An 18,067-nucleotide genomic window follows, 5' to 3' on the forward strand; every position below is an offset into this window, starting at 1 on the left:
TAAAGGAGTATATATATATATATATATATATATATATATATAGATAGATAGATAGATAGATAGATAGATAGATATCACCATTAATAAATTTATTGGATACCTTAACAAAATGAGATTGAATTTATCAACTTTTTCGGATTACTTTTCCTTCCATAATACATCCATATATATATATATATATATATATATATATATATATATATATATATATATATATATATATATATATATATTTAAATAAATGTTTAGAGGTACAGAATTTGTATATGGTTTTAAATAAAATAGTAGGCGGAAGTTTCTCGAGAGCTCTTTCGGCTATCATCTCTTCAGGAGTAAAACGATAGCAATCTAAATAGTATTGTGGCGAAAATAAAGAGTTCTATTGGGGAACTTATTTTATGTGCCAACGTACGGGGACATTAATTAAATTTATTTACGTTTAAAAACGATTAAAAATGTTGGCACAACGAGGGAGAAAAAAAAAGCGGAAGAAAAAATTCAAAGTTCCCCAAATAGAAACAATGCGTTTGATGTTTCCTTTTGCCGGCACAAAGAAGAGACGGCCTCCAAAATCTTTAAATGTTTTTTGGAGTCCGCTCTATGTAGCACCTCGAACCAATCTATTTTATATCTATCGGCACAGCACGGGTTGTCAACCAAATGCTGGGCAATAGCAGAGTCCAAGGCTGCAGAAGGAGGGAGACCACCGAACCCCATTCTCCCTTGTCTGATCTTCGATGGAACATGCTGGTTTATACGGGTCAAAAGGTGCAAGGATGTTCGCCCAACATAACCAGCATCGCACTGGCATTTAAACTGATATACAATATTTCTATTTTGGATGTAAGGCAAACTATCCTTGCGAAAAGACGGAAAAGCAGGTCTCGTAGTATATACCACACGCAAGGTCACCGAATTGAAGCAATCGTAAATACTTCTTCGAATCTGTTTTGAAATTATATTACTCCCCTCCCCTATCCACGGTAATTTCAAATCACCCGGGCATTTCAAGGGTCCAAACTTTTAGGGGATTTAAAATCCGCAACCTTTTTGAAAATACAATCATCAATAAGGTCAACAAGATAGCCATTATTGATGAATATTTCCCTGATCTAATCGACTTCGACATCTAATCTGTTAGGCGAACAAATCATGAGGGCTCTATGTACCAAAGTATTAATTAAGCCGAGCTTACGTGATTTAGGTACAAAAGACAACCAGTTCACATATAGGCCAGTAAATGTCGGCTTTCTATCAATTGTAGTGAGAAAGCCTCCCCCCCTCCTTGAGCGTTCGACAAGAACATCCAAGAAAGGAAGCGAATTGTCCTTCTCACTTTCCATAGTGAACTTAAGAGCCCCATGTAAAGAATTCAACCTATTAAAAAATATCGACGCTTCACTTTGCGAAGGAAAAATAGCAAAAGTGTCGTCAACATATCTGAAATATGCAGTGGGTTTAGATGTAGAATTAAACATAACGGATTCATAGTACCCGACGAAAATATCCGCTAAAGTTGGGGCCAACGGACTCCCCATTGAAACCCCGTCAACCTGACAGTACATAATATCACAAAAACTAAATTCCACGGATTTCGTACACATTAAAATGAGTTCAATAAGAATCTCTTTAGAAAACCGTGGAGCAGTCAGGCGACCATCATATAAAGCGTCGGCACATATGCGTATAGTCTCATCCAACGGCATGTTGGTGAAAAGACTAGAGACATCAAATGAGCACATGAAAGACGTCTCTGCATTAGAATCCAACCCACGTACACAATCAACGAACCGAAAGGAATCTGGGATACAATGCGTGGTGTATAGCTCACGCACAGGTTGCAGAATTTCCACAAGCCACTGAGCCAAAGAATGCTGTGCTGAACCAACCATTGATAAAATAGGTCTCAGTGGAACACCTTGCTTGTGGGTTTTGGGGAGACCATACATTCTGGGACGTTGTGACCCAGAGGGCCTGATCCTGTCATAGACATCCTTGCAAAACACCTTCTTTTTAAATAATGCAAGTAAACGTCTCTGCATTTTAGCCTCGTTCTTGCAAGTATTATCCGTCAACTCGACAGAGCCGAGTTTACGGAATTTCGAAATATCATTGAGAATAACTGCCATTTTCTCAACGTAGTCCGATTTATCCAAAATCACCACTCCTGCACCTTTGTCTGGTTTACACATATAAATATCGGTATTAGATTTTAACGCTTTCATCGTCTTAAATTGCGTTATGTTCCAGACTAAGTCTCTATGATCGACAGGAATGTTACTATATCGGTGAGCTAAGGCAACTAAATTGGATTTCATCCCAACAATTTTTTCTGGGGAATTAGGCACATTATGTCTAAGTTGAGAGAACAAAACTTCAAAGGCAGAAAGTGTTCTCTCTTTATTTAAACTCGTTGGGGGAATGCAAACATCTAAGCCCCTAGACAAAACTCTATTTTCAATTTCTGTAAGGACAGTTTTTGAAAAATTGAAAATATGTTTGCTTCCATATCTTCTGCGAACCAGAAGAGCAAGGTGTTTACTATTATCTTTGGAAGCATTTTGCCTAGCAAACTGATCACCGATAGATAAATATTTGCAAAAACGGAAAAATCACAAAAGCACAGGAACCCCTTATATATATATATATATATATATATATATATATATATATATATATATATATATATATATATATATATATATATATATAACACAATTCGCATTTCACAATTGAGAAAACAGGCTTTTGGCGTTGTATTTTAATAGAAACAACAGCTGAAATGTGGTGAGCTGTATCAGACGTCTTTGTCTAACGAAAAGCAGCAAGACTTTTTGGGTAAAACGCCAAGCAGAGGCTCGCTAGTCATTAATTGAGGCGAGATGAGTTCGTTGTTCACAATAGGAGATACACGTCGACGGTCTCTATTCGCATGTATTAAACGCTTCTCCCACTCCTCCCAGCAACTCGCCTTTTATAATGTTTCGGGCACAACCAATTTGGATATATCACACGAGACTACTCGAGATCTACGCGTGACCGGGGGCTTTAAAAGACAACATCCGCTATCTTGGGCCTCCTTTTTCTTTTACTGTATTTCAGCCTGCTACCGAGACAGATTCTAGCCCGTTCCTGAGGAAGATCCTCTCTATATCTATCATACGAACATCTGTAGTCAATAATGTTTTACACAAAAATTAACTTATACAATAGTAACGCTAAAATTTATTGAGTACTATATTAGAACTCCTGAGTTTTGTTTAATTAACAACTCTGAAATCATGGCCATACAATTATTGTATATATATATATATATATATATATATATATATATATATATATATATATATATATATATATATATATATATATAAGAGCAAACAGTTAATAAAACATGTTAAAAACCAGTTTGAAAAAGAGTTAAAAACATATTTAATCTGAAAAGGAAACACTTGATAAGTGGATAGTCCTTAATCCCGGAATTTCGAAGAAATACGTTCCTTCTCTTCAGAGAGTAGGAATTAGCAAAATGCGGGATCGGATTTTGCATACAAAAGTATTTGATGAAACTACAAGTTAGTCAAATATCTTACTTTATAACAAAAATGAAGCCGAGAGAATATGGTGAAGAAAGAGGTGATTACACGTGAATGGATAGTCTGGTTAAAGGTAAAGTATCCAATGACGGTAAAATCCAAAAATATAACTCCAAGAGAGTTAATTAAGGTTCTATTTGCACAAGTAAAATTCAAGGAACACACGTAATTAGAAGATGGTCCAAAATAATCGAAAAGGCCGAAATCCATGGAATAATTCACAAATATGTGCAAAGAAAAAAGGGGAAACTTCCAATAATATTAATAAAACAAAAATAAGATATGCTTATCACACGACTGCCGAGACATAATAAGAAAGATCAAGGAAGAAGAAGAGGAAAAAATGAAATGGGGATAGGATTAAATACAAGATAGGATATATTATTTTATATATATATATATATATATAATATATAGAGAGAGAGATAGAGAGATTGAGAGAGAGAGAGAGAAAGAGACAAGGAAAGAGGCAAACCTTTACTTACTTGGGGTAAAAATCAATTCAAGTGCAATTTGGTTAATATGCATTTGTATGTTAACCGTCTTTCGAACGCGTATCCTAAAAAATAAAATAAAAAAAAATGCATTTTTACTTTCTGGATGATTTCAAATAGGCGTGCGTTTTCCTCGTGTCTCAGGGTATTGTCATAGAACGCAGTCTGATTTGAGGAGCTTCGGCTATTAATATATACTCGTGGATTTGAGTTGCTTTTAGCTCGGAATAGAGGGTCTACGTTCCTCGCAGAAGCCTTAGCAATTGCTTGTTTGTATTTGTTTCAATTACTGTTTTCTATGAATCTTAATCAAGACCTGATGTGAAGTACTTTCATCTTGTGTATCATTGGCCATAGCTATCAGGCGTTGAGAAGTTTTCTTGTTAAAAGAAAATTAAATGGAAATAAGCAAAATCTTGGTAGCATTGAATGTTCCCAACCAATTACGCCAACATTCCATTAGAGAATGGACATCTTTATTTAGAATTTTAGAAATCCCTTAGATATATGTTCATTAGTTTTGCCTTCGCGTGTGTTTTAAAGTCTAAGGTCATCAGGAAATACCCCCCTCAAAGAGAAACTTTATCATGAAGGTCATTTATGAAGAGGAGGATTAATAACAGTCCAGGGTTTTACCTCTGTGGCACTCATGCATTTATATCATGTTGGTTTGATGTACGATTATAAGGTAACCTGGATTTTCTTTTATGTAAGGTACGAGGCGCCTACAGTTGTCGAGAGACTATGGATACCCATCGTAGTAGTAAATACGCGTGGCATTATTGTGACAGAAGGTGTGCAATCTCCAACCATATCTCTCCTGAGGAGACATTGTTAAATACCAGAAGCACGTTGAGTGTATGTTCAGGACGAATGGAAACAAATGCTGAGATAAGTGGAGATAAAATACAGTGCCAAGAATTCACAAACGGTCATCATCTGGTCCTAACAGGACTCAACCTTGCTTAACTTCGATGATCCCCCAAGAACCCATATGCAAATGCGATTATGCCGTATATGTATACTTGCAGCAATACCATACGATATGATTTAATGAAAAACCATCGTGCCAAGTCCGTTCAGATTCTTTAGATATGCTTTGGGCTATTGATCTAGCTTCTCCTGTTTTATCCAGTGGTTGGTGTATACGTTCGGATATTACAGTATATATATCTGCAGTGGGATTGCCTAAATCTTATTGTAGGTCGGACAAAAGTTTATTGTCTATGAGGTGATGGACTCGTGTTCGATTGGTCAAGAACGTAAAGTTTCAGGCAAAAATAATTTAATAAGTCCGTTCTTTCGCCATAATTTTTGCAAACTGTTATAATAGAAGATATTTCCCAGCAGTCAGTAAAACACTATTTGTTAAGGCATTTATTTTAAAATTGTGAAAGACCCGCGGGAATCTCAGCGGAATGACTTCGAGGTGTTTAGATTTATCATGGTATCACGAATCAGGAAAGGGATGATTTTCATGTCACTGAGTGTGGCTGCTTTTCGCACAATGAATTTTTGGAATTTTCATTAAACAGCTTTTGATAAGGTATGACATAAGGCCTACTTCACAAGATTTCCAGTTATGGTATAGCTGGAAATGTCTTCTCAACTATTAAATCATTTCTCTCTGATAGGTTCTTAAGAGTAGTGGTTGATGGGCAGAAATCAGAGGCTCTCCGTATTAATGCTGGAGTCCCTCAGGGCTCATCCTGGGTCCAACTCTCTTCCTGATCTACATCAATGATCTTCCAGACCACATCCTTAGATCATTCGTAGACATTTATGCTGACGACACAACCAACTATGGAAGCACTTCGAATACCGTAAACGACCAAGTTCTCCTCTGATCTTGAGCACGTAGTACAATGGAGAAAGAAGTGGCTGGTTACTTTTAATGCATCTAAAACCAAGCTTCTATCGTTACGTCATCAACGCTCTGCTGCCCAGCTGCCATCAATCGAAATGAATGGTTCCGTCTTGGGGAGGCTTCATATTTTGACAAGCTTCTGGGCTTAACCTTTACTCCCGATCTGAAGTGGCACATATATCAAATCAATTGCCAAATTCGCTGAAAAGATGGTGGGATCCTTCTACCGCTCCAGTAGATATCTCACTCCTGATGCAAGTCACTGCCTATATAAAAGCTAGGTTCGTCCAACGATGGAGTACTGCTGCCACATCTGGGCAGGAGCTGCTAGAAGCAGCTTATCCTGCTTTGACAGAGTTCAAAATAGACTTCGTAGCTAAGTGGGGGATGCTCTTTTCTCTTCTCTGCAGCCCCTTTCCCACAGAAGAGACGTAGCGAGCCTGTACCTGCTTTATCGTTACTTCCATGGCAGATGCTCATCTGAACCTCGATCTTTGGTCCCCCCTCGTCAGACTTTCACGAAAAACACTCGTTTTGCCAGAACCACTTTATCCGTGCCTACACCTAAACGTAAATTCCATGAACAGGGTCCCTTTCTTAGGACTGCTCGCCTGTGGAACTCTATCCCGTTTTCCTACTTTCCAGCTGACTACAATCTGATTGCCTACAAGTCCACTGTGAAAAGTTCTTATTGAACCGTCCCCCTAAGTAATCCAATTTTACACAATTCCCACTTATGTTTACTACGCTAAAATCACAATGACTTATATATACCTATTAATCCTCCTCCTCGAGTTGTCACTGGACCTTGACAGACGGTGGCCCTCATGTAAAAAAACTTACTAATATTTAATTAGCTTAATATTTAAATCAACTTTATATATATTCATTCAAATTTTTTTATACTGCTATATCCTAATTCTTTTATTCATTCTATCTCGTCATTTCCCAACCCACTCTACTAAGATTATCCTTCTTCTTGATTCTATGTGTTCCATTTCCCCATCTAGTAGGAGTCATATGCGCATGTCTGTTAGTCGTAAATTTTATTATTTATGTTTACCTTAATATTAGTATGGTTAATTTAAATTTTGTCACTGGTTGATCAATATTTATTCCAGTTCCATGATATTCTCTAATTGTAATTTCTGGTAGAAATTATATTGACACTTGTATCTTTGAAAGATTCATTAAATAGTCTTACTCTACGTACGTAATAGATGTTTTCCCCGTTTTAGATTTTCTTCGGTTGATTGTGTGCATCTCAGATATTCAGTTATTATTATGATCATGCAGTTACTTGGATTACGATTAAATACTACGGATGCTTGGTGTACATTCACTTATTTTTATTCTCATGAATTAACCATACCAACTGTTAATTAGTATTTTACGACTGAGAATGTACATATAAAATAACAGTCTCCTCATCTTATTTTTATCTAAAATCTATATGCACTACTTATTCATTATTTTCCAGTAAATGATATATAGTTTGCCGTACGGTTATATTATTTGAATTTTTATCCTTCCTATAGTATATCAGCATTTAATAATTCATGGAGGCATCTATCATAAGATTTTTAGAGCCTATATGTTTGTGATATTTTTAATGATCTAAATACTATTATACTTCTTAAATCTGATGCTGCTATATTATATACGGTTTTACTATCTTATATTTTTAGAGAACTTTGTACTTCACATAATATGTCTAATTTTACTTCCCCAAGTATGTAGGGCATAGGAATATCATCAAAAAGATGAAATTCAAACAAACACACACATACGCACACATATATATGTGTGTGTGTATGTGTATATATATATATATATATATATATATATATATATAAGAGAAAGTAGTTTCCTTAGAAACTTTGCTGGACAAAAAATATATAAAACAATATGTGTTATATATCAATGCAGCAAACCGTGTTTATACGTGATGTAACTTTAGAAAAAACAAAACAAAAAGAACGTACGAATAATATCGTCAGTGTTTTTATGAATACTCTTATGTCTACTTATATTTTAAAATTCATAAAATGTCAAGGAGGAGTGCGGGCGAGCTGTGTTCAGGAAAGCAGGAAAAACAATGGAACTTCCAGTCGATTAAAAGAATAATCGGTCCCAGGAAATGTGACCTAAGCTATATTCAAGCAAACGAAAATAAACAATGGAAATCCCAGGATTTGGAGCGACCTGTATCTGTGACGTCAATCCGTTATGAGTCAGACAAAAATCCTGCAGAAGTGCAATAAACAAGCTAGCGAGAAATAGGTTAACACGTCGAACTGCTAACAATAAAAGAGAAGAGCAAAACAAAGCAGAGAAAGACGGGCAGAAGCGAGATACAAATTGAAACAGTTTGAGACCCACCTCTGCCACTGATCCCCACCGCCGTCATTTTGTTGAAATGCGTATATTACATATATAGTAAAATAAACAAGGTTATTATTATAAACTAAGTGTCTCGTATTCATTCATAAATGAAATAACTGTCCATAAAGCTAAATATATATATATATATATATATATGTATATATATATATATATGTATGTATATAACATACGTATAATTTGGTGCCGCCACCACTTTTATTCTACAAGAATAAATAAAAAAAGGAACAATAGCACGAGGCACAACGAAAGTGTCATTTAAAAATAACTTATTTCCAGCAGACACACAGAAAAATCGAAGACTATCAATTTGAAAAAAAGAAATGCTTTACATCGAAAAAAAAATCCAAAAGAGATGGAAAAAAACAAATCAAAAACTTTCATTTTAAAGAAGAAAAAATAGAACAATAATAAAGAAAAAAACAAAGAAGTAAGTGTAAGAAAAAAAAATGTAAGGAAAAATTAAAGATGGCGCCCGACTCTCTCTTTAACACGGTAAGATATCCTCAACACGGCACAAGAAGCAACAGCCACACAATTCCCCAGCCAACTCAATCGTCCCTCCCCCACGTCTTTCCCCTCACCCGCTTTTATCGTCGTTCTAGGCCGGCTAAATTTGCATATTCCGAGAATTCGTGTGACTTTGCGAGACATATTACTTTACAAAAGACGGCGGTCGCCATCTTGGTCCCTCTTTTCTATTTTTGGTCGGTAACGCTGAGCTGGTCTCGAGGTAAGTCTTTTTCCCCTCATCCGTCTCTCCCACGTACCCACACAACACGCAAACACGCGGGCGCTTATCTCCTGGATGCACGTTACACTCCCACCTGATCTGATGATCATATAGACAGCACTGGGGGGTGGACTTTTAGTGCGTGTGCTTCTGCGAAGAGGACATTCACTGTTTCAGATTCGGGCTCTGGATCTGGTTCCGCCTCATCAGATGAAGTATCGCTATCAGTCTCTGGAAGGGGCTCACTGAATCCGTGCATCGGCAGCTCATCGCTAGACGCTTCACTGCTTTCTTCTGTAGTTGTATGACGCACCTCGGTAGCTGGGCGAAGATCTCGCACATGTCGTGGGGTTCCATCGACCAAAACAGACTGCTGGCTAATCACTCCAGATATGTGTCCTCGCTTAAACTTGTCGGTGCACCGATTTCCTGGAGGCCGCACCCACACTGGATCTCCCAATTCATATCTCTTATATGTTCCCTTGTCGGTTGGCTGCGTAGTGTTGATTCCCTTCACTCCGACTCGGTACGTGTAAATAGCATTCGCAGGTGCGGTTGAAGGGGACGTCCCGTCCTTTGGCGTAATGTTGTACCAATATGTTGCTTCCGCAATAGTACATCGCTTCCTGGCAGCAATTCTCTTGATGCTGCGATGGCTTCTTTCAGCAATGCCATTTCCTGATGGCACATGCGCACATCGCAACCGTAGACGGACGCCCCACTCATCTAACAACTGCCGGACTTGCTGGCTACAAAACGCTGCATCATTGTCAGTCAGGAGCTCTTCCGGCGCACCTCGCTCAAAAAAATGGATGATAGGTGGCGAACAACATTTGCTGAATCCTGTCTGGTCATCTGCCGCCACACCGCAAATTTCGTAGGCCCGCAATCAATGAGAGTTAGGAAGGGCTTGCCACTGTAATGGGTAATATCCATGGCCAGCCGCTGCCACACACTCTCAACTTCCAAGCGACCCTTCTGCCATCGCTCTGGTGCAGGATCAATAGACTGGCAAGCCTCACAATTTCTGACGATCTGTCTGACATCCATCCTGGTCACTGCTGGCTACGCACGCCTCACAAAATAAAGGGTCCTCTTGATACCCGGATGTCCGCTCTGTGCATGAATTTTTTGTATTTGACATGGGTCGATTGCAACTGCACAAGATCGAGCAGTAATCTCTATTCCCATCTTCGCGGCTTCATACCATTTGTGAGGTACACGGGTCAGTTGGGCAGCACGATTACAATGTGATGGCACCAGAGTGACGCTCAGTGATAGCCCATACTCAGATACCAGGTTTTTTAGCGTGTCTAGCCTTCTCCGTATTAACATTTCGCTTGCTGCCTTGGTACGAATTCGTGTCCGTCCTGAAAGTGTGTCAGACACCCAGTGGTAGACACAGAGAGAATCTGTGTACAAGGTCAACTTCTTAGACTGCCACTGCAGGGCCAGATTTACCCCCTTTACAACAGCGTCCAGCTCTGCCAGGTTGATATGCTGAGAATCTGTTACGGGCCGCAGCCAACACGCATCCTCGAACACGTTTCCTCCTTGCTCCAACGATACTCCCAACGCCAAAGAACTGGCATTAACCCACACACCTACGTTGTCTCCGTTAACACACCACCGCCCACAGGCAGGGCCCTTCTTGTTCACTCTCTCCAGTGTCTCTTTAATCATCAGAGTTAGTAGGACATCATCGGATATGTCATCCCAACCCGTGGTTGTTAAATTTGCTCTGCGTTTAATCACACCAACAGCTGCGCGGAGCCAGCCACAGACCGGTAAGTGACCAACAAGATTTCCACACCAAGAAAAAACGGTCCGCCTTGTAACGAGGTTGGGGATGCTTGGAATTTCACTGCCACGCCTCCATTGTAGGGTGCCATCCTCTTCATAAACATCCAATCCCAATACACGTGCTCCTTCCCTTAAACGTTCGGGATTCTTGCATTCCAGACCAAACTGAGCCAACTTTTCTTTGACACACGACGCAGACTGTACATCTTCATTGACGTATACGTCATCAATGTAAGCTGACGTTGAGTCCCTCATGGGCTTTTCTTGGGACAATACTGTGTTGACAATAGTCTTCATGATCTGTGGTGCCACATTTAGGCCGAAGCCAAGGCGTGTAAGGCAGTACCTCTGCCCCTGGAACCAAACTGTCTGGAACGGCCACAACGTCTCATCAACTCGCACCTGTAAATAGGCTTTTCGTAAATCCAATATTGAGACATTAGTGCCTTTCTGACGCCATTCCCTCAACTTACTGGCGCATACGTCAGCATCGGCAGTGTAGGCTTCAATATGCTTGTTTAGCTCCCTATAGTCCAGCACGGGCCGTACTTTCGACTTGTTATGCTGAACTACTGCCATCAAGGGTATTAGACCCTTCGGAGGCCCAAGCTTATCCTTAGGGTAGGGGATTAACCAGCCATCTTGGATCCACGCCTTTAGTTCCCTTTCGTATTCTGCTCGGGCCTCACTGGGTATAGGGTACTCTGCAACCCCATTCTTGAGTTTAGTCGGTGCCATTCCCTCGGTCCACTTCCAAGATGCAATCCAGGCCCTCTTGCGCGAGTCGTAGTCCACTGTAAAATCCGGCCGATCGATATGGAGCGCTGCACACACTGGGGCCTCTAAGAATCGCACCTTTCCATCCCGATGAATTGCGACTCCCCCCAGCGCCTTGATGGCATCGTATCCGAGCAACAGGTCAAACCCCAGGAGATTTCCTTGGGTCACGAGCACATTGATCTTAGTGGCTGCACCGGTGTCCGTGTAGATCTTGACAGTTCCAGCTCCACAGCATGTCTGGGTCTCGCCTCCTATCGTGGTGACTTTGATCTTCCTCTTAGTCCAACTTGGACACAGCCTGGTGCTCACTATAGTATGCGAACAGCCTGAGTCGAGAAGTGCTGAGCAGGGTATCCTGTTTACGTAGACGGTTATTACTGGTTGCACCTTGTTCAAATTTTGCTCGGGGAGCAGGGCGGCGCTGACGTCCTCTCCCCTGATACGTTTCCCGCACAGTTTTGGGCTAGATGCCCCAAACCGCCACACTTAAAACAGCGCACACGCCCCCTGTTGGTGCAATTCCTTGCAAAATGTCCGCGTCGGCTGCAGCGAAAAATTTCCCATTGCTTGCAGGGTTCTGATTCGGAATCTCCCGAGCGCCAATCTGGCCTGTCTGTGTCGCCATCACAATTGGTTCCCCCCAGGTCCTCCTCATCTTTGATGATGGCTCGAGCACGTTCCATCAAGTGTTCCATGGTCGTTGTTGAAACGCTGGTTGAGGCTCTCAGTAGCTGCTTCACCCGAGTGGGAAGGCCCGCCACAAACGCGTACGCGAGCGTCCGTTCCGACACCCCTCCACCGAACAGAACTGCGAGTTTCTTTAACTCAGCGAAGAAAACGTCCACGCTTTCCTCCGGTAGAAGTTTTCGGGAAGCAAATTTGTCATAGGCCGTACAAGGATCCATGGCAAATGCCTTGTACAGCGCAGCTTTAATTGCGGTGACATCTTCCTTTTCGGCAGCACTGAGTTGCTGATATACACTCAAGGCACCCCCAGCCAATCTAAGGGGAATTACAGTGTGTACCCTTTTCACCTCACAAAGGTCGCACGTCAGCTCGACCCTTTCGACCCAGTCGACGATGGACGTGGACCCGTCAAACTCGGGTATGAGCTTTAAGTCAAATTTCGACTCGGTCATAGTGCTAGAGGCCAAATGGCCGAAATAGCTTGTAAGAAAAAAAATGTAAGTGAAAATTAAAGATGGCGCCCGACTCTCTCTTTAACACGGTAAGATATCCTCAACACGGCACAAGAAGCAACAGCCACACAATTCCCCAGCCAACTCAATCGTCCCTCCCCCACGTCTTTCCCCTCACCCGCTTTTATCGTCGTTCTAGGCCGGCTAAATTTGCATATTCCGAGAATTCGTGTGACTTTGCGAGACATCATACTTTACAAAAGACGGCGGTCGCCATCTTGGTCCCTCTCTTCTATTTTTGGTCGGTAACGCTGAGCTGGTCTCGAGGTAAGTCTTTTTCCCCTCATCCGTCTCTCCCACGTACCCACACAACACGCAAACACGCGGGCGCTTATCTCCTGGATGCACGTTACAGTAAGTCGATTCCGAATTATTTCTTTGCTTGTTTCTGCTCTAATATGCATATCTCCATTAAAAATAGAAGACTTAAAGCTTTCTTTAAAAAACTGTAAAAAAAATAAAGAAAGAAATTCGTGATGTTTTAACAAAATTAATCAAAAAGAAGAACATTTTTCTCTTTTAAATTGTATTTTTGTTTTCTCGTCTTACGTTGTTTTTATTTTGTTTTTGGTTGTTGTTAAAGAGTTAAAAAGATGGAACAGCAGTTTTTTCGAATTTCGTACAAGACTTAACCATGGAGCTTAGGAAGGCGTTGGGGGTCATCTCACAAACTTTACGAGGTGAGTCCCTTCTAAAAAATTTAAAAACTTAGAAAATAGAAAGGGTGGTAGATAAAGAGTGTGGTTGCAGGATATAGAAAAACTATTTTAGAATAGTCGGTGCTGCGGAGATAGGAAAATGCCAGGCAGCACTATTAACCACTATGGCCCCGGTTGGACTCTTCATAAATGAATTAATGGCAAATAATGAAGGTTTAACTTGGTTTAGATTGCAAAGGGCCTTTATTATGGGATAATCGCAAATCTCAACAAGTACATAGTAGAATTAGTTAATGTAAGACAGGGTAGAGAAGAAACTATTCAAGACTATATGCAGAGAATAGTGCTACTTGCAAAAGGAGCATATAGTGGATAGGTGCAGGTACTGCATTAGTTATAAAACAAATTCTAGGATTTTTTATAGAAGGTCTCAGAGATTAAGATGTGAAAATGGCCGTAATGAGGGATGAACCTTCGGATCTCCAGGCAGCTTATTAGAAAACCTTAGCAGAAGTGAGATGGAAAATTCGGCTAAACCCAAGATATGAATATAAAGGTGAAACCATGGAGGTTTGTCATGCGAAACGGCAGGTTAGAGTCGAAGCCGTAGGTCTAGCAAAATTGCCAAAACAAGATAGATGGAAAAGAGACAATCTATACGAGAATAGGGGGCCTATATACAAAACTAGAGAAAAGGAAAAAAACTGGGTAGGTTATAAGGTGTTTCCGTTGTGGTAAGGTGGGCCACATGTGGAGAGATTGTAGACAACGCAGTCAGGGAAACGAAGGCGCACCCTTCGGACAACGTCCGACGGACGGGACGAAAGCATACCGACGCATGTAATCGGTAACATGGGCGTTGCAAGTTCCGTTTCTATTAGAATAGATAGAAATAGACTGAGGGCTTTAGTAGATACAGGGACAGAGGTTTCTGTCATAAAAAGTAGAGTTTTTAAAACAATTATACGGAGACTTGAGCTACATAGTAAATCAATTAATTTAAGGACAGCTGATGCGTCTCCATTAATTGTGGAAGGTATCGCATGATTAAGGATAAGGATAGGAAGCCCATTTGTCCACCATGATGTCTTTATTGCCAAAAATATCAATACGAATATAATACTAGGCCGGAACTGGCTTATGAAAAATGGGTGGGGATGTACTTCGACTTAGAGGCGATGGAAGTAGGCAATGGACACATTGCGTTAGAAGAAGTTGCTCATATCTCAGCAAGAGTAAGACTAGGGAAAAATAACATTAAACCTAGCACTTGCATAGGTGCACGGCTCGTGTGGGTATTAAAAACGGTCAAAAACTGGAGTATGAGGTAAAGCAAAAAGATAGAGGATTTCTTAGTGATCTTAGTGGTGTTTCAGTAGCAAATACCGTAGAAAAAATTAAAGGGCCAAAAGGTATCCCGCTTTTAATTAGAAACAACACCAACTAGATGGTTCCATCAAGAAGACGTTGTAAAATTGTTAGGTGGAGAGCAGCTGGCAAAATAATAGAGATTATCATGCCAAAGAAACCTAATGATAAAATCTCTGAAGAAAACTTGGAAGTGATAAAAGTACCCGAGGAATTCAAGTACGAGATCAATAGGTGTTAAGGACTTGTTCGTTACCGAAGATAAAAACTTGGGCAGTACCGATACGTATCGGATGCGTATTGATACTAGAACGCATGAGCCCATGCGAGATATGTCAGTACCGGACACCGCATAAGCAAAGAAAAAAAGTAGAGTCAGCAATAGGGGAAATGAGTCAGGCTGCAGTAATCGGAAGATTACGCAGCCCGTGGAGTTTTCCGATAGGTTTAGTAGAGAAGAAATACGGGACTAAAAGGGTATGTGTAGTTTTTAGAGCATTAAATAAAATAATAAAGAAGTATGCCCGAGCGTTGCCAGTTATTGATTATATTTTAGCTTCACTTGGGTCGGCTAGATACTTCTCAAAGTTAAATTGAAAGTCAGCATAATGGCAGTTTAAATTGAATGAGAACGCTGTGGAAAAACTGCGCTCACCTGCCACAAGGGGCTGTTCCATTTTAATGTAATGCCATTCGAACTTGCGAACGCTCCCGGAGTCTTCTAGGAATTGATGTCCGTAGTTTTACAAGGACAGGAAGAATTCGCTGTACCGTAATTGGATGGCATTCTAATATTCTCCAATACAAAAGAATACACTATAAAACACATAGATAAGGTATTAGGTAGTTTGCGCAAGCACAATCTTAGGTTAAAGGCAACGAAGTGTGGGCTTTTTAGTAAATAAATACAGTATCTGGGGTTCAAAGTACGTGAGAGGGGTATGTAACCAGACATGGATAAAGTCAAGGCTATTAAAATGATTTCTACTCCGACCACGGTAAAGCAAGTAAGAGCTTTCATTGGTATGACACCGTACTATCGGCGATTTATAAAAAACAAATCCGATATCACCGAGCCGTTAGTCCGATTAACGAGGAAGCATGTACAATTTTATTGGGACGATGCATGTCAATCTGCCTTTGATAGTCTAAAAAGGAAGCTTGCAGATATGGTAACACTGGCTTATCCCAATCCGAATAAGGACTACCGACTGTATACAAATTCCTTTGGTCATTCGATTGGGGCATGTATGTCACAAATGCTCTATGATCCAAGGAAGGGTAGAGAGGTAGAAAAACCTATTTACTTTTTATCGCATGAGTTGAGTAATACTCAAATCAGATGGTTCACGGTAGAGAAAGAGGCATATGCGATACACTATGCCTTGAATAAATTAAATCACTATTTGCATAGAGCAACGTTCACCATCTATACAGATAATAGACCATTAGAATATTTACTAAACTTACCAATAGAAAATAGGAAAATACGCACGTGTGTTTTAATATGGCTTGCTATAATTGCACCATACGGTACCTAAAGGGGAAATACAACGTTTGTGCGTATCTCGTGGCACACACTGTGAATTCGAAGCAGGACAATGATGATCCCCCAGTAGAAATAGACAGTAGGAATTACACGGTGAGTGCAATAAACTCAATTCATTTTGAACCAAAAGAGTTTGCATCACATAAGGATGTCGAAGACTCATCGGTAGCATACGAGCGTCCTACATTGTCGGGTTTAGATGTATGTACGGAAGAGAAAGCAGATAGAGAGATTGTAGAATGAAAGTGGGTAAAGCGTCCAAGATGGAAAAGAAGTACACAGTAATGGACGATATATTTTATTACTTGTCGCAACCCGAGGACGAACCAATAATTATGCTATATATTCTGTCGCATCTCAGAAAAAGGGTGTTAGTTCAATACCACGATGATACTGGTCACATGGTCGTGGAAAAAAACGTTTCACGCTATTAAGCAAACATAATTTTGGGCTGGTTTATTTAATCAAGTAAACGAATACAAAAGTAAATGTATTTCGTGCCAAACCAGAAATTTAAGGAAACAGAAACTTCAAATACAGGAGTGCGATTGACCTCCTTTTCCTTTCGTTATCTAGCGTTAAATGTTTCTAGGACTTACCCAAAAACTATATCAGGCAACCGATACATAGTGACTTTTATAAATATGCACAGTGGTGGTCAGATACTTTTTACGAAGGCAGAAACGGTGGTCCATCGGTTGATTGACGAGATTTTTCTCAGATTTGAGGCACCACTGCAGTTATTAAACTATAATTAGACTGAGACCATAAATACAATAATAAAAAATGCATTAGAGGACCTCGATGTGCATCATATGACCACATCGTTCTATCGCCCCCAGAGTAACGGCAAAGTCGAAAGGTTCCACTGGACGATGCATGACGTCCTAGCGAAGAAAATAGGTGACAATGAACAGTCGTGGGACTGAACATGAATCAAATGTTAATGTCTATCCGGCTGCATGTAAGCGAAACGACGAAATGTTCACCTTATTATTTACTCCACAACAGAGATGTTGTCCTGCCGTTGGACAATATTCTAAGACCCCGTAGAGTATACTATGGGGATCAGAATCACGACATCGCTGTACAGGAAATACATCGAACCTTCACTTTAGTAAGGAATAATGTAAAGAAAGCTAGGAAATAATGATAGAAAATCTAAGAAAAAAAACAAAAGCCGTCGAATTTAAGGTTGGTGATTTGGTCTATTATAAAAACCACCAAAAGAGAGGAAAGCTAGATGTACGATGAAAACCGTACTACGTAGTGATAGAAAAGAGTGGGCAAGTATTATATAGAAGTAAGGATCAATTAACGGGCTCTGTAACGAAGGCGCATGCAGAAAATCTCAGGGCCGCGTCTATCGAGGAATGGCGGATTCCCACTATAGAGAGGCCGTTCAGAAAAAAAGCTGCTTTGTCTGTTTCAAAGGAATCTAGTGATTCAGACAGCGAATCAACCACAGATGAAGCTGATTATCCAATGCAGAAGATTCATCAACGGGAGGAGTTGGATGAGTAATCTGACGTATCGTTAATGGAACGAAAAATCGTTTCACGGAGCATGACGGCGGGACGTGCAACTAATGTAGGCGAAATCGGCCGTCCGTATAC

At 40.2% G+C, this 18,067-nt stretch overlaps 1 protein-coding gene across 2 annotated transcripts in view; it reads right to left on the reverse strand.

Annotated features, from left to right (window-relative positions):
* Positions 1–18,067, reverse strand: part of LOC145276829 (bactericidal permeability-increasing protein-like) — a 101,613-nt gene that overhangs the window by 53,822 nt on the left and 29,724 nt on the right. For both annotated transcript variants that reach the window (XM_080128182.1, XM_080128183.1), the window contains one exon: positions 4,082–4,155. In XM_080128182.1, coding sequence (XP_079984308.1) covers positions 4,082–4,155 — 74 coding nt within the window. The remainder of the gene's footprint in view (positions 1–4,081; positions 4,156–18,067) is intronic.

This window comes from Euprymna scolopes, chromosome 5 (assembly GCF_053919585.1).
Source record: "Euprymna scolopes isolate OS-2025 chromosome 5, ASM5391958v1, whole genome shotgun sequence".
NCBI lineage: Eukaryota > Metazoa > Mollusca > Cephalopoda > Sepiida > Sepiolidae > Euprymna > Euprymna scolopes.